At 37.3% G+C, this 20882-nt stretch overlaps 1 protein-coding gene across 8 annotated transcripts in view; it reads left to right on the top strand.

Annotated features, from left to right (window-relative positions):
- The window catches only part of PCNX1 (pecanex 1), a 206688-nt gene that overhangs the window by 59325 nt on the left and 126481 nt on the right, over positions 1–20882 (top strand). For all 8 annotated transcript variants that reach the window (XM_032245735.1, XM_032245729.1, XM_032245732.1 and 5 more), the window contains exon 6: positions 6529–8235. In XM_032245735.1, the coding sequence (XP_032101626.1) occupies positions 6529–8235 (1707 nt within the window). The remainder of the gene's footprint in view (positions 1–6528; positions 8236–20882) is intronic.

Raw genomic sequence — 20882 nt, 5'->3', positions numbered from 1 at the left:
TTCATTTCTTACAAGCATATTTTGTTACTGTTAGTTGGAATTTTAAGTTTATTATTGTAACTCTCTGCTTTTTTGGAATTACAGTACCCTGTCATTCTTTCTTTGCTTCTGTGGACTGCCCTATTTAACCCTATACCCCATTCCTAAAACTGAAAAGACTTTTAAATGTACTGTGTGGGCTGGGCACAGTGGCTCATGCCTGTAATCCCAGCACTTTGGGAGATTGAGGTGGGTGGATCACTTGAGGCCAGGTGAGACCAGCCTGGGCAACGTGGTGAAACCTTGTCTCTCCTAAAAACACAAAAATTATCCAGGGTGGTGGTCCACGCCTGTAATCCTGGCTACTCAGAAGTTGAGGCACGAGAATCCCTTGAACCTGGGAGGCGTAGGTTGTAGTGAGCCGAGATTGTGTGACTGCAGTTCTTCCTGGACAGAGCAAGACTCTGTCTCCAATAAATAAATGATTAATAAATAAATGTATGTGTATACGTATGTATGTAGTGTACTTTGTGTTACGGAAACTTTTAAAAATATCCAGCCTGGGTAACATAGTCAGATGCCTATCTCTACAAAAAATAATAAAAAACATTATCCAGGCATGATGGTGTGTGCCTGTAGTCTCAGCTACTTGGGAGGCTGAGAGGCAGGAGGATCACATGAGTGCAGGATGTTGAGGCAGCAGTAAGCTGTGATAGTGCCGCTGCATGTGATGGTGCCACTGTACTCCAGCCTGGGCAACAGAGGGAGACCCTTTCTTTCTTTCTTTCTCTTTTTCTCTCTCTCTCTATCAAGCAATCAGTATCAATTTCTTTGAGAATAGCAATATCCATTTCTACAATATGAGACCATCACAGTGCCTCAACAACTAGATAATAACCTTAGAGGGTTTGGTGCCCTTGTGTTTAGGGATTTTATACATATATATATATGTATGTCTTATTTCATATCTGGAAAGTACCATATGTATATAAGATTTTTATAGTCTGGCAGGTTGGGTAGATTTTTATACACACAAATCTACCCTTGCAGCTATGCATTAACATAGACAATGATGTCTGTCATTCACTGGGTGCTTACTGTTGGCCAAGTTTGGGGTTAGGATACTTTCCTGTAAAGGACCAAATAGCTTGTTAGATAGGACATGTGGCTTCTCTTGCTACTCAGCTGCTCAACTCTGCCATTGTAGAGTGAAAAGAGTCATAAACAATACAAAAATAGTAGGCATGGCTGTGCTCTCCTAAAATTTTGGTTTACAAAAACAAGTTTGAGGGCTGGATTTGGCTTCATTGGCCTTAAGTTTGTCAACCCTTGGTTTAAGTCCTCTTCTAAGCATTTTATATGCATTCATCCAGTTAATTTTCACTATAAACATTTGAAGTTGGTACTGTTATTATTCTCACTTTACAGATGAGCATGTTATTGTCTAGAGAGAAGTTATAAGAAACTTGTTCAAAGTCATACAGCTACAGAGTGGCAGTCCTATAATTCAAATCTACTTTTGAATTATGCTTTTTAAAATTTATACTACTTTCATATAGTTTTAAAACTTGCTTTTATCATGTAACATTTTTCCATATGTTTAACATTTAACAAATATTGTTGAGTACTCTCGGCACTCTTTTAAGTACTGGAAATAAATCAGTGAATAAAAGGACAAAATGTTCCACGCTCATGTGGCTTCCATACTATTAATATGGAATCATACTGGTATAAATCAACATATATGTAGTAAGTAGAGACAGAAGATAGGGATTGGTGGGGACTGGGGAAATTTTAATTTTAAATAGAGTAGTTGGAGGCAAGCCTTTCTGAGAGCTAAGACCTGAAGAAGGAGTGAGTGCTCAGGATATCTGAGGGCAGGGGCCTCCTCCATGCAGGAGGAACAGCAAGGGGCAAAGCCCTAAACCAGGAGTGTGCCTGTCAGATTTGAGAAATATTATGGCTGACTCAAAGTAAGTGAAGGGTCAAACCGTATGGAGTTTTGTAAGCCATTTTAAAGGTGCATTTTAATTCAGAGTGAGATAAGGAACTGCTAAAGGGTTGTATTTCATTTCATTGGAATCACTCTGGCATCTGTTTTGAGGAATATATTAAAAAGGGCAAAAGTTGAAGCAGGGAGCTCACTTAGCAGATTAGTGCAGCAATCCAGAGCACAGATCAGAGTAGTGAGAAGTAGTCTGACTGTGTGTAGGAGATAGGTTATGGATTTGGTTATACTGTGTGCGAGAAGTATTGGTCATGGATGACTTAAAGGCTTTTGAGTTAAGCATCAGGGAGGACGAGGGCCTGCTAACTGAAAGGAGGAAGACTAAGAAGTAGATTCGAGGTGGAGAGAGCTTGGGGGGTAAGTTAGGGGGTTCAGTTCAAGGCATATCAGTGCTGTTAGACCTGTACACAGCAATGAGCAGATAGAGAGGTCCAGATTTCAAGTTAGAGGTCTGGGTTGGGGGTTTTAGATTCAGAAGTTGTCAGTGAATAAATAACAACAAACAACACAGGTGGCATACACCTGTGGCCCAGCTACTCGTGAGGCTGAGGCAGGAAGATTGCTTGAGACTGGGAGATCAAGGCTGCAGTGAGCCATGATTGCATCACTACACTCCACCTTAAATCTGCTCCTCCTCAGTCGACAAAATCAGTCATATCAGTTAAGGGTTGGGTATTATGAAGTTGATAAACTATCAGTGCAAGCCTTCTGGTTAGCTGGTTGGGGTTTGTGTGGCCTGACTTCTTGATCCAAATCCCTTTTCACGGCTAGGGTTTGGCGCCACCTAGTGGCAAATGTTCATGCTGGCTTAAATATCATTTGGGACTCTTCCCATTCTCCTCTGGTTTGTATTTACAGGATTTACAGGACAATGATCTTTAGTTAGTTGGTTAATAGTTAGTTGATTAGTTGGCATTTTGTCACATCATTCAGGATGACTGGGGGAAAACAGGATTTGGGATGTATCCTCAACTTTTTCACTTCTAGGATAATCTAGTTTCCTTACCTCTCACTCTTGTCTTCCCTATCCAAGATCAGAACTTCAGACCATCCCCATATGGATACGAGGACTGGGTAGAAAATGGAGGAACTAGTTACAAATATTTCTGAATTTTAGTTTGTCATGGGGATAGAAAACTGGATGAGATTTACAAAGAGAGAGTATAGGTAGAAAAGTGAAAAGTTCTAACCAGGTGTGGTGGCTCACACCTGTAATACTAGCACTTTAAGAGGCCAAGGTGGGAGGATTGCTTGAGGTCAGGAGTTTAATACCAGCCTGGGCAACATGGTGAAACCTTGTCTCTAAGAAAAATACAAAAAATTATCTGGGTGTGGTGGCATACACCTGTGGCCTGGCTACTTGTGAGGCTGAGGCAGGAAGATTGCTTGAGCCTGGGAGATCAAGGCTGCAGTGAGCTATTATTGCACTACTGTACTCCCGCCTGAATGTCAGAGCAAGACGAAGTAAAAAGTTTTAAGATCTGAATCCTGAGCCTCTTTAGTTTAAGAAGTCCAGGAGACTGAGTAGGTACAACTAGTGAGATCAAGGGAAAACCAAGACTATTATATGCCTGCATTCAAGGAGGATGGATTGACCAGTTTCATTAAGTGCTGCTGATAGGTCAGGTGACATGAAGACTGAGACTTGACCATTGGATTGAACAATGTAGAGGATGGTGGTGACCTTGATAAACACAGTCTTAGGGGAGTTAAATTGGAATCCAAAGAGAGAATTTGAGGAGAAGAATCAGAGAGTGAATATAGACCACTTTTTCAGTGAATTTTTTAAAGGTGATAGCGAGCAGGGGAAGTAAAGATAAGGGAGGGATTTTGATTTTGTAAGATGTTTTAAGTGAAATAACGGCATGTTTGTATAATTGATTATTATCCATAATCAATTGAAGAGGAAGATCAGAAGAGAGAGTGTGATTTACACTTCTGCCACTGAGAAATTAGTTTTTTCTTGGCATATCACTTTTTCATATTTTTTTATTTTGATATAATTCAGTGGTTTTTAGAATATTGTGCATCCGTCACCACAATCTAAATCAAGAACATTTTCATGACCCCAGAAAGAAATCTGCACCCATTACATTCCCCATTTCCTCTTTAAGCAGCTCCTGACAACCTCTAGTTTACTTTCTGTTTCTATAAATTTGCCTAATCTGGACATTTCATATAAATGCAATCATGTGTTTTTTTTAATGTGCCTGGCTTCTTTCACTTACCTTATTCTGGCGTGTATCAGGATGTTATTTCTTTTTATGACTAACTGTGGTATATCACTTTTTACATTTATAAAAATATATGCATATATACCATTAGCATTTGTTTAAACTTACAGAACTGGAATTATACTTTTTATATAGTGCCACCTTTTCCACTTAAATATTTTCTCATGTTATTACATAATCTTCGAAAATGTTTTTAGTACTTGAATGAAATTATTAGTAAACTTCATAACTTATTCAGCCATTATTTATAGGACATTGTTATACTTTTTGTGCTTTAAGAACTTTTATAGTAATGTGACATGAACAACCTTGTGCTAAAAACCTTGTACACATATTTGACTCTATCCTTTAGCAAGTTTCCTACCTTAAAGGTAAGAATACCTTTTCAAGCTTCTTGGCCTTATTGCCAGATGGCTTTACAGAAGATTATACCGGTTGGTACCACTATGAGCAGTATGCCTTTCTTATTCTAAATGCCACTAATAATTAAGGAAAAAAAAAAAGTTTGATTTAATGAAAAATCGTATCTCTTTGTGTTGATTCGGGCCTCTTAACTTTGATATAATCTTTTCTCGTATGGGTAAAAGTAAGAAAAAATGTATTTACTGGAAAATTTCCTGAAACCACTAAATTCTTTCTGACAAAATTAAAATTTTTATGGTATATTTGTTTAGCAGTATAGAAAAAAAGTGCATGTATTAAAGTAAGTTTGGCTGTGTCTTTTAAAATGAAATACTTTCATTTCTGTTTTATTAATTTCCCAGAAGGAAGTTGGTTTTGATCATTAGCATTTTTAAAAAATCCTTTGTTATCTTAGATTTAGTGATTTTCAATTACTTGCTCAGAATTGATAAGTTTTCTGTAAAATTCATATCCTTGAAATGTGTGAATATCATACCAACCCATAATTGCTTTTTCGAGATAGAGTTTTTAAAAAATAACATTATGATTTAATACTACAAAAAGTACAAAGCTAGCTTTTAAATTTTGATGTTTAGAAGATATAAGAACCCAACTACAGTAGCAGCTGTGCTAGTAAAATAATAAAGAACATGGGTTTTACTTATCTTGAAAACTTTAAAATGTAAGAAAAAGTATGATTGGACATTTATAAGCTGTAATTTTTATGGTATACTCCAGAGGCTATCTGTGAGTTTTTAATTAATTAATCATAGCTAGATCTACATTTAGATTTTTTTAAAGTACATAAACATTTTTAGTAACTCATTCTTTTATTTTAATTTTAGGGGGAAATGTCTGCTTTGGTCATTGAGATTCTACTAGGAAGACTCAGACTTACTATAGAATCTGTTATTGTAATTTGTCTATGCAGCTATGACAAAAAAGCCAATAATTTTTCTTCTTATTGAACTAACAGCAGGTTCAAATCTCCTTGTCTGTCAAAATGTATATTAAAAAATCAGCTATTATGCAGCTTGGTTGTCAAGCTCTTTTCCAAGACAATGTAGGTAGGTAGGTAGATGCATTTATTTATATCTATATTTTCATTTATATATATAGTATGTATGATAAGTCACTAATCACTGGTCTAGAAGGAGGGTTAAAGCAGTGATCTTAGAGATACAAGAAAAGTATTTTTTTCATGAAGTATCTTATAATCGCTATACCAATAATAAAAGATAAAATGCAGTATTTTGCTCTGTAATTATTGCTGTTTTAACCATTCTGAACAGCAAGATGTCTTATATCATTATATCTTGTTTGGGCAATGGTCAACCTGTTTTTGTTTGTTTGTTTCTGATTAGGTTTTCTTGATTTGTAAAATAATCATATTAACTTTTTGAAAGGACTTTAGTATTATGTTAGAAGGTAAAATAATGATAGCTACCTTTGATGGTGATGGCATTGTGTCAAGCAGTATATGTCATTAACTCAGTTATTCCTTGCTTGTGACTCAGTGAGGTTGGTGTCACGTTTTACAGATGAGGAAATAGAGACTTAGAGGGGTAACCCAGAGTTACCTAGTTAGTAAGTTGGAGACAGAGCTTGCATAGAAATCCTGGCCTGTTTTAATTATAATCCTTTGTTGCCTCTTATGTTATTGTTGATAGTCTATAGAACTCTTTCTGAGGCCAATTGAAGACCCAAAGATTGGAAGTTCAGTTCATTTCATGAGTAGAATGCTTTCTTTGTGCAGCTGTGAAACAGAAGCCAGCTCTTTGGTGAACTACTTGAGAAATTGTTTATACTTTATTTACTGTATGCAGTGAATTCTTTCCATTGTTAAACAGTAGAAAAACAGATCATACATTTATTTTAACGTTTCCAAATATGTGTTTGAAACAGATTTGGCAACTGATCGGAAGCTCTTTCGTCTTGTTTCCAATGACTCCTTCATCTCCATTCAGCCTTCCTTATCCTCTTGTGGACAGGACTTACCAAGAGACGTCAGTGACAAAGTGAGCCTGCCAAGTCATAGTCACCACCACCATGTTGATCAGTCTCTGTCCAGTGCCTGTGACACAGAAGTAGCTTCTCTTGTACCTTTACACTCACACTCTTATAGAAAAGACCACCGGCCGCGAGGTGTACCACGGACTTCTAGCTCTGCTGTGGCTTTTCCAGACACTTCACTGAATGATTTTCCCCTTTATCAGCAAAGACGGGGGTTAGATCCAGTTAGTGAGTTAGAATCTTCCAAGCCTCTTTCTGGATCCAAAGAATCCTTGGTGGAAAATTCTGGTTTATCTGGGGAAGTTCAGCTTGCTAGTGACTTGAAAATCAATGCTTCTCAGCCACCCACAAAAAGTGGGAAGAGCAAACCATTGAAAGCAGACAAAAGCATGGACAGCTTGAGGAGCCTGAGCACACGGAGTAGTGGGTCAACAGAGAGCTACTGCAGTGGAACAGACCGGGACACTAACAGTACTGTCAGCAGCTATAAAAGTGAGCATACCAGCTCAACTCACATAGAGAGCATTTTGTCAGAGCATGAGTCGTCTCCTAAAGCAGGAACAAAAAGTGGGAGGAAAAAAGAGTGCTGTACAGGCCTAGAGGAAAAGAGTAGCTGTGCTGGTGTCAAAAGGACTAGCAGTGAAAAGATTGCCATGGAAGCAAGTACCAACAGTGGGGTTCACGAAGCCAAGGACTCTACGCCCTCTGATGAGATGCACAACCAGAGAGGTCTCAGCAACTCTGCATCTGAAGAAGCCAATAAAAATCCACATGCAAATGAATTTACTTCCCAAGGGGACAGACCACCTGGGAACACTGCAGAAAACAAAGAAGAGCAGAGTGATAAGTCAGCTGTTTCTGTGGATTCCAAAGTGTGTAAAGATGTTGGTGGAAAGCCAAAGGAAGGGGATGTTCGACCGAAATCTTCTAGCGTAATCCATCGGACAGCTTCTGCCCACAAGTCGGGCAGGAGACGGACAGGAAAAAAACGGGCTAGCAGTTTTGATTCAAGTCGGCATAGGGACTATGTTTGCTTTCGAGGTGTTTCTGGTACCAAGCCACATAGTGCTATATTTTGTCATGACGAGGACTCTAGTGATCAAAGTGACTTGAGTAGAGCATCAAGTGTTCAGTCTGCTCACCAGTTCAGCAGTGATAGCTCGTCTAGCACCACTTCTCATTCCTGTCAGTCTCCTGAAGGCAGATACAGTGCTCTAAAGACCAAACACACTCATAAAGAAAGGGGCACAGACTCTGAACACACACACAAAGCTCATTTGGGTCCTGAAGGAACTGGCAAAAAGCGTGCAACACGACGGACTTCTAGCACAAATAGTGCCAAGACTCGCGCCCGAGTGTTGAGCCTGGACAGTGGCACAGTAGCATGTTTGAATGACTCAAACAGGTTAATGGCACCGGAAAGCATAAAGCCCTTAACCACTTCAAAATCAGATCTTGAGGCCAAAGAGGGAGAGGTGCTAGATGAGCTATCTTTATTAGGACGGGCTTCCCAGTTAGAGACAGTCACTCGGTCTAGGAATAGCTTGCCAAACCAGGTTGCATTTCCTGAAGGGGAAGAGCAGGATGCAGTCAGTGGAGGTAAGTAAACTGTAAGAGATTTCTCTAAGAGTCACTACTTTTTCTTACTGTTAATTGGAGTAGTACTTACTAAAATATACTTCTGTTAATATTTCCCCTTCCACTGTGTTATTAAAATAACCTTTCTTGAATGGAGAGGTAGGTTAGAAAAGGTTTTGGTATGAACACCAAGAAAATATTTTTTTGGTTGCAATATTTGACTATGTCGATTTGTTCTTGATGGTGTCAAAAACACCAGTTTCTAAGCCAGCTGCCACCTGTAAATGTTTTGCCGGAAATAACAAAAATTAGTCCCCTTCCTTTTTATAACAGTAGCAACGGTAAAATATGTAATTATGTAAGGGCACCAAACCAGTTTTAGTCATCTCTTATACAGTATATGACACTGAACTTTCAGAATTAGATCACTCAGCCTGTTATATAAGAGTTTTCCAAATATTACTTTAACTCTGATTATGTACTTTGAAAATTATGGCTCTTTTTAAAAATCTGTGTCATTGGTTTTATTTCTTGCTTAAGTTTCAGACATTAAAGAAATATTTTTTTTCTATAATTTCACGTTATTCTTAACATTTATTAAATCGAGATTTGTAGGTTATATTGATATTTGGTATCCATTAATTGATGTAAGATGCCCCCATAATAACAGTGATGGTGTTCTGGTTAAAGTAATAGTTTATTTAAGGTTTATGGAGAATCTTGTGCAAAATTGGATATTCTGTCAGTGTGTGTTGGTCTCTTTATTTCAGAGTTGTTATTTCTTGCTATTTTCTTCTGCCCAAGATCGTTTGTTTATTTGGTTCTGTTTATTATGGAATCTGCTTCAGAATCAGAAGAATCAGATCTTTTGTTGTTAGTACCTTAGCTTTTTTAGCCTCTACCACTATTCCCTTTATTTGTGCTTGTATCTTTAGCTTTAAAGTTTATAGTCTGTTTAATATAGTAATGTTCAGTCACTTATTAAAAGTTAAGCTGGATTTTGTTTGTACAGACATTCTGAAACATGAATATATGCTTTTTCTCTCAAAGATGTTAATTTCATCCAGAGTATTTTAAAAGTCTATATTGTGGTAAACATTTCTGTAGATTTTTTTTTTTTGGGTGAAGTTTTTAGCCAGCTTAATTTCTAATGGGAATGTAAAGAAATTATCTCGTACCTAAAGAAGAATGTAGTTTATCAAACCTAAATATTGAGAACTAATAATATCTGAAGTGGTTATAACCATTCGGTGACAATGGAGTAATTAAATTCCCTTTAGTCTTTGACCTGGATATAGTTCTCTTTTTTTGTAAACAATCTGAAATGCTTGTAGTGATTTCTCACACAAATCATATCAGATATGTTCGCGGTATGCAAGAAACAATTAGATTTTAAAATATAGCTTAATTTTTAAAATTATCAAAATGAATTTTAAGTAAACATGCTATAATAGAAAAATATTGCTATTCTGAATATTGTTGAAATGTCAATACTGCAAAAATATGTACAAAAGTATGTAGTAAATTCAGGCCTTCATATTTAATATGTCATTTCCTTTTCATGGGGAATGTGGAATATTCTGTTTTTTAAGAAAAGTTGCCTGAAAGATGTTATTTGCCTCTTGGTGCTGTTAAGTTATAGTAACCCTCATTTTTCCAGCCTCTAGATTTTGTTTTCTTTGTTTGTACTCTTTTTAAGAAATAACTCCATTAAATGTTAAGAAACAAATAATGAAATAAAAATTTCCATCTACTTTGCTGGAAGAAACGTAATAACCTGTGAGCTGTTTAAAATCTTTTTTTGCCTAAGGATTTTTGCCCAAGCATTGCAAAGTCTACTTTTATTTGAGCTTCATTGGGTTTAAAATACAAACAAGAACAAAACTGAAGCACTTAAATGTGTTGGGTTTTTTTTTAATTGGTTTTTATCATAACTAAATATAGAGGTTTTGTTGGGAGTTTATTTGGGCTTTTTGGAAGGTTGGAGGTGGTGAAAGGGGATTTGTTTTGATTCTCATTATTTAAAAATTACATAGACACTCAAATACTGGTTAAAGATATTTGTTTATGTTAACATTACTTGTTACAATTTAGAAGAAGTGTCTGACAGTGTAGAATAAATGTTTTTGGGCTGTCCTTTCTTACATACTGTACTACTGAGACCTGTCAACAAATCATGTTACTGCTTGGCCATTCACATACCTTTGCACAGACAGACTTTATCCTAAGGAATTTGAAGGCGTTGATAAGTTCTCCAACAGTTTCTTTTTGTTTTATTTTAAGGTAGGTGGTGGTGGTGTGGAGAGATTGAATTTAGGAAATATACTTTAAAGTACTAAAAGTACTCTAAAATAGGAGATAATCTAGTTTAGCGACATGAAGTCAAATACCTTTGTTAGTATGTGGGCTTCACTGTTGTGACTCTAGGAAAGCTCCTTATAAACCTCAGCTTCCTCACCTGAAAATGAGATGATTACAGTATCTGTTTCATAGGGTTGTTGTGAGGACTAAGGAGTTAATACAGGAAAATGCTTATAACAGTGCCTAGCACATGGTAAATGCTTACTAGTGCTGCTGTGACTAATCAAGGCCAGTTAGTTATGCTACACAATGTAGCCTGTTCTTTAACCTTATTAATTCAGTGGTATAAAATTAAAATAGAAGAAAATGATTAAATGTTGAAATAAATTAGTGATATTCTAAGTGTGCCATTGTGAAACTCAATAATAAAATAAATAGTAAAAATAAAAATATCTGATTCCCCAGTTTCTTACGTAATGCCAATAAGGAAGAACATTTTTTATTAACATCAATTTAGTGACATAGATTTTAACCTCATTTTGGCAGTAGTATGTCATATAACTTACCTTTGTAAGTCACATAACAAGTGATTGTTTTCATAGGCCCTGTCATCATTAATCAAATTATTTGGTTAAAACTGGATTTCATCAATAATGGTTTGTGATTACTGAGACAGGCAATATGTTTTAAGGTCAGACTAAATCATTTTCTGTTGATCTCTTGTTTTGTACTTAATTTTTCTTTTTAAATTATAAGGTATATTTTAAATTTATGACTAATATTTTAAGAAATGAAAACTATATACAGGCTATATGGTAGAAAAATGTCCTGTGTTTTCTAGCTTATATTACTTTTAATAAAGTCCCATTCTTTTGGGCCATTTAAACTTATTTCCTGTGTGATTCAATACTGTTATTATAGCATATTGTGTGTATCACTTAATTGGATTACAAAGAATAGCCCTAGTGGAGAGGATTGTGTTTACTTATTATTCTTTGTGCTTTTTTCTGAATTGTTTAACCTGTATTTCTCTGTGAAATTTATTTTAAATGTAATGTTTGAGTCATTATTCTGTAAGCATGAAATAGGATCCTAATATTGTGTTGGGAAACAAAGATAATCTTTAAAGAAACAATTATTTAAAGAAAAGTCAGATCTTTTCAATAAACAATTTATGAGGGTTTGTGCTGTACAAATAAATTGAAGGTGTGCTATTTTGTACCCAAATATCATTAAGCATTAGATGGAAGATAAAGACCAGTAAACAGACAAGAAAATGCAAATTATAGCTTTTGTACTTTACTAAATAGAAAGACTCTCAAGTCTAATAAACGTAATTTTCTGATATCCCAGTCTACATGGAAAGTTAGAAGCAGCAAATTAGTGGCAAGGATGGGTACTTATACAGGCTGAAGTTATGACAGCAGAAGAAATACACAGCTGACTCTAAAAGAGGAGCTATAATAACTGTACAAGCCAAAGTAGGAAACCCAGCGGTATGTGTGGTTATTCAATGCAGGGGCAGACTATCTTTCTTATTTTAATAGTGTTCAAGGACATCATAATAGCATAACTTATGCTCTATTAAAGTATAATGCTGTACTCATTATATGTGGCTGACCTTGATTTATTAAGGAAAGATATTCTTTACTGTGAAAAAAGCTTAAACATATAAAACTGCGTAGAAGAATGCTCATTAAATACAGCAAAATAGGTTTGGCAAAATTATCTTCCTTTCCAACAATATCAAGAAAAGAGGTGTTTATTGATGAGGCAAATAAATGTTTACATATAGAATTCCCAAAACCAGCCCATGCATGATTTTGTTAAGTAGGAACAAACAATACCGTGAATTTCTTTCTCTCAGTAGTGAAGTTCTGGGTAAGGAATCAAATGGTTACATTTTCATACCACCTCTAATTACTGTCTGAATATTCTGGCAAGCCATCAAATCTGTGCCTCGACTTCCTCAACTGTAAAACAGGAATAATAACTGTCTAGGCCTGTCTCACAGTTAACTATCAGACTCCAGTGAGCTTAAACCTAATAAGTGTAGAAATGTGAAAATGCTTTATGTATTGTAGGTTCATTATATAAACAAATACAGTTATGTCTTTCATTTGTAAGGATGTTTCCCCTCTCAAAAATGTCACTTCAAATATGTTCATCACAAATGAGCCTTTATTAAGGGACTGTCCTGAAAGTAGATGCAAAATTGTATCTGAAGGGTCGATATCTTTCATCTCATTCACAGAGGATTAAAAAGGATAAGAAATCACCTATAAAAGTAAGTAATACTAAAGCTATATTTGTTTGGCTTCTGAGCTTGTGGAAAATATCAGTAAGGATATGCAAATTCTCTTTAACTCAAAGCTGGGCTAATAATTTCGTTTTTCTTCTTTTGAAATGGAGTCTCACTCTGTTGCCCAGGCTGGAGAGCAATGCCGTGATCTCGGCACACTGCAGTCTCCACCCCCCAGGTTCAGGCGATTCTCCTGCCTCAGCCTCGCGAGTAGCTGGGACTACAAGTGCCTGTCACCACGCCCAGCTGATTTTTGTATTTTTAGTAGATATGGGGTTCTACCATATTGGCAAGGCTGGGCTCGAACTCCTGACCTTGTGATTCGCCCACCTCAGCCTTCCAGAGTGCCGGGATTATAGATAGGCATGAGCCAACGAGCCCAGCCACCGCTAATAATTTTGTTGTCGTTTACTCCTGTTCCTTGGCTTGTCAAAAAGTAGGCCAGTCCTTTAAAATGTTTTCACAGTTGGAAATTATTTTAATTCAGAATTGATGCTTAGAAATTGGGCAGTGTTCTTTGGCTCTTAAATGACACTCCCACCAGCAATGTAAAAGTGTTCCTATTTCTCCACATCCTCTCCAGCATCTGTTGTCTGCAGATTTGTTAATGATCGCCATTCTAACTAGCGTGAGATGGTATCTCAATGTAGTTTTGATTTGCATTTCTTTAATGACCAGTGATGATGAGCATTTTTTCTTTATTTTTTATTTTTATTTTTAAAATTTATTTTACTTTAGATGTATACTATGTCTGGCATTTCTCCCCATGTTATCCTTCCCCACCCTCCCGATGAGCATTTTTTCATATGTTTGTTGGCCTCATATATGTCTTCTTTTGAAAAGTGTCTGTTCATATCCTTTGCCCACTTTTGAATGGGTTGGTTTGTTTTTTTCTTGTAAATCTGTTTTAGTTCTTTGTAGATTTTGGATATAAGTCCTTTGTCAGATGGGTAGATTGCAAAATTTTTTTCCCATTCTGTTGGTTGCCAGTTCACTCTAATGATGTTTTCTTTTGCTGTGCAGAAGCTCTGGAGTTTAATTAGATCCCATTTGTCTATTTTGGCTTTTGTTGCCAATGCTTTTGGTTTTCAGTCATAAAGTCCTTGCCTATGCCTTTGTCCCGAATGGTTTTGCCTAGGTTTTCTTCTAAGGTTTTTATGGTGTTAGGTCTTATGTTTAAGTCTTACATCCATCTGGAGTTAATTTTAGTTTAAGGTGTCAGGAAGGGGTCCAGTTTCTGCTTACTGCACATGGCTAGCCAGCTTTCCCAACACCATTTATTAAACAGGGAATCCTTTCCCCATTGCCTGTTTTGTCAGGTTTGTCAAAAATCAGTTGTTTGTAGATGTGTGGTTTTGCCTCTCAGGCCTCTGTGGCCTCTGTTCTGTTCCATTGGTCTATATCTCTGTTTTGGTACCAGTACCATGCTGTTTTGATTACTGTAGTACCTTGTAATATAGTCTGAAGTCAGGTAGCATGATGCCTCCAGCTTTGTTCTTTTTGCTTAGAATTCACTTGGTTATACAGGCTCTCTTTTGGTTCTATATGAAGTTTAAGGTGTTTTTTTCCAGTTCTGTGAAGAAGGTCATTGGTAGCTTGATGGGGATAGCATTGAATCTATAAATTACTTTGGGCAGTAAGGCCATTTTCACAATATTGATTCTTCCTAACCATGAGCATGGTGTGTTTCTCCATCTGTTTTTGTCCTCTCTTATTTTGTTGAGCAGTGGTTTGCAGCTCTCCTTGAAGAGGTCCTTTACATCCTTTGTTAGTTGTATTCCTAGGTATTTTATTCTCTTTGTAGCAATTGTGAATGGCAGTTGATTCTTGATTTGACTCTTAAGTCTGTTATTGGTGTATAGGAATGCTTGTGATTTTTGCACATTGATTTTCTATCCTGATACTTTGCTGAAGATGCTTATCAGTTTAAGGAGATTTTGGGCTGAGACAGTAGGGTCTTCTAAATATACAATCATGTCATCTGCAAATAGAGACAATTTGACTTCCTCTGTTCCTAATTGAATACCCTTTATTTCTTTTTCTTGCCTGATTGCTCTGGCTAGAACTTGCAATACTATATTGAATAGGAGTGGTGAGAGACGGCATCCTTGTCTAGTGTCAGATTTCAAACGGAATGCTTCCAGTTTTTGCCCATTCAGTATGATACTGGCTGTGGGTTTGTCATAAATAGCTTTTATTATTTTGAGATATGTTCCATCGATACCTAGTTTATTGAGAGTTTTTAGCATAAAGTTCTGTTGAATTTTGTCGAAGGCCTTCTCTGCATCAATTGAGATAATCATGTGGTTTCTGTCTTTGGTTCTGTTTGTGTGGTGAATTACGTTTATAGACTTGCATATATTGAACCAGCCGTGCATCCCTGCGATGAAACCTACTTGATTATGATGGATAAGCTTTTTGATGTGCTGTTGCAATCAGTTTGCTGTATTTTATTGAAGATTGTTGCATCTATGTTCATCATGGATATTGGCCTGAATTTTCTTTTTTTGTTGAGTCTCTGCGGGGTTTTGGTATCAGATGTTTTATGGATGTTGGTATCATCAAATGATTTGGGGAAGATTCCCTCTTTTTGGATTGTTTGGAATAGTTTCAGAAGGAGTGACACCAGCTCCTCTTTGTATGTCTCGTAGAATTTGGCCGTGACCCCATCTGGACCTGGGCTTTTTTTGGTTGGTAAGCTATTAATTGCTGCCTCAACTTTCAACACTTGTTATTGGTCAATTCAGGGTTTCAACTTCTTCCTGGTTTAGGCTTGAGAGGGTGTAAGTGTCCAGGAATTTATCCATTTCTTCCAGGTTTACTGGTTTATGTGCATAGAGTTGTTTGTAGTAATCTCTGATGGTGGTTTGTATTTCTGTGGAATCTGTGGTGATATCCCCTTTATCTTTTTTTATTGCATCTACTTGATTCTTCTCTCTTTTCTTTTTGATTAATCTGGCTAGTGGTCTATTTTGTTGATCTTTTCAAAAAACCAACTCCTGGATTTATTGATTTTTTGAAGGCTTTTTTGTGTCTCTATCTTCTTCAGTTCTGCTCTGATCTTAGCTTTTGAGTTTTTTTGATTTTGCTTCTCTAACTCTTTCAATTTTGATGATAAGGTGTCTATTTTAGATCTTTCCTTGCTTCTCATACGGGCATTTATTGCTATAAATTTTTCTCTAGACATTCGTTCTTGTTGGTTTCGAAGAATATCTTTATTTCTGCCTTCATTTCATTGTTTATCCAGTCAGCATTCAAGAGCCAGTTGTTCAGTTTCCATGAAGCTGTGCGGTTCTGAGTTAGTTTTTGAATTCTGAGTTCTAATTTGTTTGCACTGTGGTCTGAGAGACTGTTATGATTTCTGTTCTTTTGCATTTGCTGAGGAGTGATTTACTTCCAACTATGTGGTCAATTTTAGAGTAGATGTGATGTGGTGCTGAGAAGAATGTATATTCTGTGGATTTGGGGTGGAGAGTTCTGTAAACGTCTATGAGGTTTGCTTGGTCCAGGTCTGAGTTCAGGTCCTGGATATCCTTGTTAATTTTCTGTCCCATTGATCTGTCTAGTATTGACAGTGGAGTGTTAAAGTCTCCCACTATTATTGTGTGGGAGTCTGAGTCTCTTTGTAGGTCATTAAGAACTTGCTTTATGTACCTGGGTGCTCCTGTATTGGACGCATATATATTTAGGATCGTTAGCTCTTCTTGCTGCATTGATCCCTTTACCATTATGTAATGCCCGTCTTTGTCTCTTTTGATCTTTGTTGGTTTAAAGTCTATTTTATCAGAGACTAGGATTGCAACTCCTGTTTTTTTTTGCTCTCGATTTGCTTGGTAGATCTTCCTCCATCCCTTTATTTTGAGCCTATATGTATCCTAGCATGTGAGATGGGTTTCCTGAATACAGCACACCAATGGGTTTTGGCTTTTTATCCAATTTGCCAGTCTGGTTCTTTTGATTGGGGCATTTAGCCCATTTACATTTAAGGTTAATATTGTCATGTGTGAATTTGATCCTACCATTTTGTTGCTAGCTGTTTGTTTTGCCCATTAGTTGACGCAGTTTCTTCATTGTGTTGATGCTCTTTACCATTTGGTATGTTTTTGGGTGGCTGGTACTGGTTCTTCCTTTTTGTGTTTAGTGCTTCTTTCAGGAGCTCTTGTAAAGCAGGTCTGGTGGAGATGAAATCTCTGAGCAATTGCTTGTTCATAAAGGATTTTATTTTTCCTTCGCTTATGAAGCTTAGTTTGGCCGGATATGAAATTCTGGGTTGAAAGTTCTTTTCTTTAAGGATGTTGAATATTGGCCCCCACTCTCTTCTGGCTTGTAGGGTTTCTGCTGAGTGATCAGCTGTGAGTCTGACGGGCTTCCCTTTGTGGGTAATCTGACCTTTCTCTCTGGCTGCCCTTAGCATTTTTTTCCTTCATTTCAACCCTGGTGAATCTGATGATTATGTGCCTTGGGGTTGATCTTCTTGAGGAATGTCTTTGTGGTGTTCTCTGTATTTCCTGGACTTCAATATTGACCTGCCTTACTAGGTTGGGGAAGTTCTCCTGGATAATATCCTGAAGAGTGTTTTCCAGCTTGGATTCATTCTCTCTGTCAAATTCAGGTACACCTATCAAACGTAGTTTAGGTCTTTTCACATAATCCCATATTTCTTGGAGGCTTTGTTCATTTCTTTTCACTCATTTTTCTCTAATCTTGTCTTCTCATTTTATTTCATTGAGTTGATCTTCAATCTCTGATATCCTTTCTTCTGCTTGGGGATTCGGCTATTAAAACTTGTGCATGCTTCGCGAAGTTCTCGTGTTGTGTTTTTCAGCTCCATCAATTCATTTATATTCCTCTCTAAGCTGTTTATTCTCGTTAGCATTTTGTCAAACCTTATTCAAGGTTCTTTGTTTCTTTGCATTGGGTTGGAACATGATCTTTTAGCTCAGAGAAGTTTGTTATTACCCACCTTCTGAAGCCTGTTTCTGTCAATTCATTAGACCCATTCATCAGCCTTGTTCCCTTGCTAGTGAGGAGTTGTGATCCCTTGGAGGGGCAGGCATGTTCTGATTTTGGGTATTTTCCTCCTTTTTGTGCTAGTTTCTTCCCATCTTTGTGGATTTATCTACCTGTGGTCTTTTTGGTTGGTGACTTTCGGATAGGGTCTCTGAGAGGACGTCCTTTTTGTTGCTGATGAAGTTATTTCTTTCTGTTTCTTAGTTTTCCTTCTAACAGTCAGGCCCCCCTGCTGTAGGACTGCTAGAGGTCCACTCCAGACCCTGCTTGCCTGGGGATCACCTGCAGCAGCTGCAGAAGAGTAAGGGTTGCTGCCAGTTTCTTCTTTTGCTACCTTTGTCCCAGAAGGATACCCGCCAGATGTCAGCCTGAGCTCTCCTTTATGAGGTGTCTCTGATTATTCGGGGTTTGGGGAGCTGCTAGAGGAGACAGTCTGTCCCTTATAGGAGCTCAAGTGCTGAGCTATGAGCTGCGTTGTTCTGTTCAGAGCTACTGGGCAGGTATGTTTAAGTCTGTTGCAGCGGAACTCATAACCGTCTTTTTTCCCAAGTGCTCTGTCCGGGAACGTGTGGCTTGATTTATAAGTTCCTGTCATTCTGCCACCTTTTTTCAGAGATGCCCTGCCCAGTGAGGAGATAGCCTAGTCACAGTCTGCCAGCAGAGGCGTTGCTGAGCTGCCATGTGCTCCACCCCGCTGCTGTATGAACTTCCTTGCAGTTTTGTTTATAGGGGTATAGTTAGAACTGCCTGGGTAATGGCAGTCTGCCTCAGTGTTGGTGGACTATGTCTGTAATGGTGGACTGCCTCGGTAGTGAGGGACGCCCTTCCCCCCACGGGGCTGGACCTTCACAGGCCCAGCTATGCTTGCTGTGAAACTCAATCCAGAGCATTTCAGATTGCTGGTCTTTGTGAGGGTGGGACCAGCTGAGCCAGATCACCTGGCTCCCCGTTTCAGCCCCCTGTTATTCAGTTGAATGGGCGACTGTCTCCCAGGCATTCCAGTCACCAGTTGAAATGGCGTCCGGATTTGTTTGAGTTTTTGTGGGAAGACCCACTGTGCTGACTGAAACAGCAGTGCTGGAGACTCGTGGCACTTTTCTGTCCGGGAATCTCCTGGTCTGTGGGCAGTAAAAATTCGTTTGTAAATGCGGTGGTCACTTACCCTCTCTGTTTTCACTGGGAACTGCACTCCAGAGCTGTTCCTATTTGGCCATCTTGGATCTCGGTAAAATAGTTTTTATCTTGAACATTTCAGTGTATTTCAGAATGTTTGCAGATTTTTTTTTATTTTACTGAGATATATATGTACTTACTTGTTTCATACTTTTGTCATCTCTTAAGAATTTAATTTCCCAATAGCATTTTTTCTGACCTTTTTGAAGTACTAAATGCATGTTTTTATTTTCATGATCTTTCCAGATTTATACCTTTTTTTCTCAGAATAAACATTTCTCACTGAAAAGAACACTTGAGCAATTTACTCTGTCTAAATTTTTATTAATTTAAATAAAATTGAGCTATTGCAAGATGCCAGTCTTAGCAGTAAATGACAACTAGAAAGTAACTTATTACATGTGAATTCTTTCACAAATTCATCAGGTATATGATTGACATCATTTTTAAAGTAGCATCTTTATCTGTGCATATTTATACTCACACTTCCAATTTTTGAGATAGAATTTGGATAGCCATTCTCTAATACCTCATTACATTTTCCTCTTTTGGGCATCCCAGCCATTCTAGAAGCATATTAATGCCTTTAATGCTTTTTCTGCTTTCATTCACAGAGTAAAACCAGCTAGTAGTGTGTAATTGTAATACTACCATAAAAATATAAATAATTGCACTAAAATAGTTTAGCTTAGAACATGTAGAATTTTCTTATCTCATTGAGGTAGATGGGAAGTAACTCCTGAGGTGGGAGGTGTTTATTATGGATTTTACTTTCTTTATCTTCAGGGATGGACCAGATCGCAGCTGTCTAAAATGTCAGAGGTTATTTTTGATTTATTCATGAATTGAACATGGGCATTTAGTAAATACTTAAACATAATTGAGTGATTGCATCAGAATAACAAAAATAAAAAGCTAAATATCTGAAGGTTCCTATTATTTTTATTTTTATTTATTTATTTATTTATTTTTGACATGGAGTTTCGTTCCTGTTGCCCAGCCTGGAGTACAGTGGCACGATCTTGACTCATTGCAACTCTGCCTCCCGGGTCCTGGTTCAAGCAGTTCTCCTGCCTCAGCCTCCCGAGTATCTGGGATTACAGGCACACGCCACCATGCCCAGCCAATTTTTGTGTTTTTAGTAGAGACAGTGTTTCACCGTGTTGGCCAGGCTGATCTTGAATTCCTGACGTTGTGATCCACCTGCCTCCGCCTCCTTAAGTGTTGGAATTACAGGCATGAGCCACCGCACCTGGCCAGAAATCTTTATATAATATTTCACAAAATGATTCTTGAATTGAGTTTTCAAACAGTGATTTAAATTCCATAACGTAAGGAATTTAAATTAAGCCTTATTGATGTCTTAAAAACTGTTAAACCTTATTGATGTCTAAGAACTGTTAGCAGGTATACCAATTGCTCACCTAATTTTTAATTTCTTCCCTCAATTGGCTTGTTTTCTTCTCTGCTTTATTTCATCCTTCATCCATTGATTGCCCTGCCCTAATACATGTTTTCTTCTTTGTGGCAATGCTGATTGCATTTTCATTTCATTGAAGTCATGGTTGTCAGGAATTGACAAAGTATGTAATATGCCTTGTAGCTGTGGTAACAAAAAGGCAACCTTATCTTTCTAGATAACCACTGTTCAGTACAACTTTGATGATGGCAGTTTTCTGTATCTTCACTGTCTAGTAATGGTAACCACTGGCTGCATGTAGCTGCTGAGCACTTGAAGTATGATTCATGAATCTCAGGAACCGACTTTTTATTTAATTTTAAGTTTAAATAGCCACATATGGCTAATGGCTACCACATTGGACAATGGTTGTAGATGATCAGATTTAATTGCATCATTTGTTCTCATAGGCCATATATAATT

This window comes from Sapajus apella, unplaced genomic scaffold (genome assembly GCF_009761245.1).
Source record: "Sapajus apella isolate SASKATOON/1434 unplaced genomic scaffold, GSC_monkey_1.0 scaffold59, whole genome shotgun sequence".
Classification (NCBI taxonomy): domain Eukaryota; kingdom Metazoa; phylum Chordata; class Mammalia; order Primates; family Cebidae; genus Sapajus; species Sapajus apella.
Note: the sequence above shows the minus strand (reverse complement) of the source record. Positions and strands in the feature narration are given on the sequence as shown.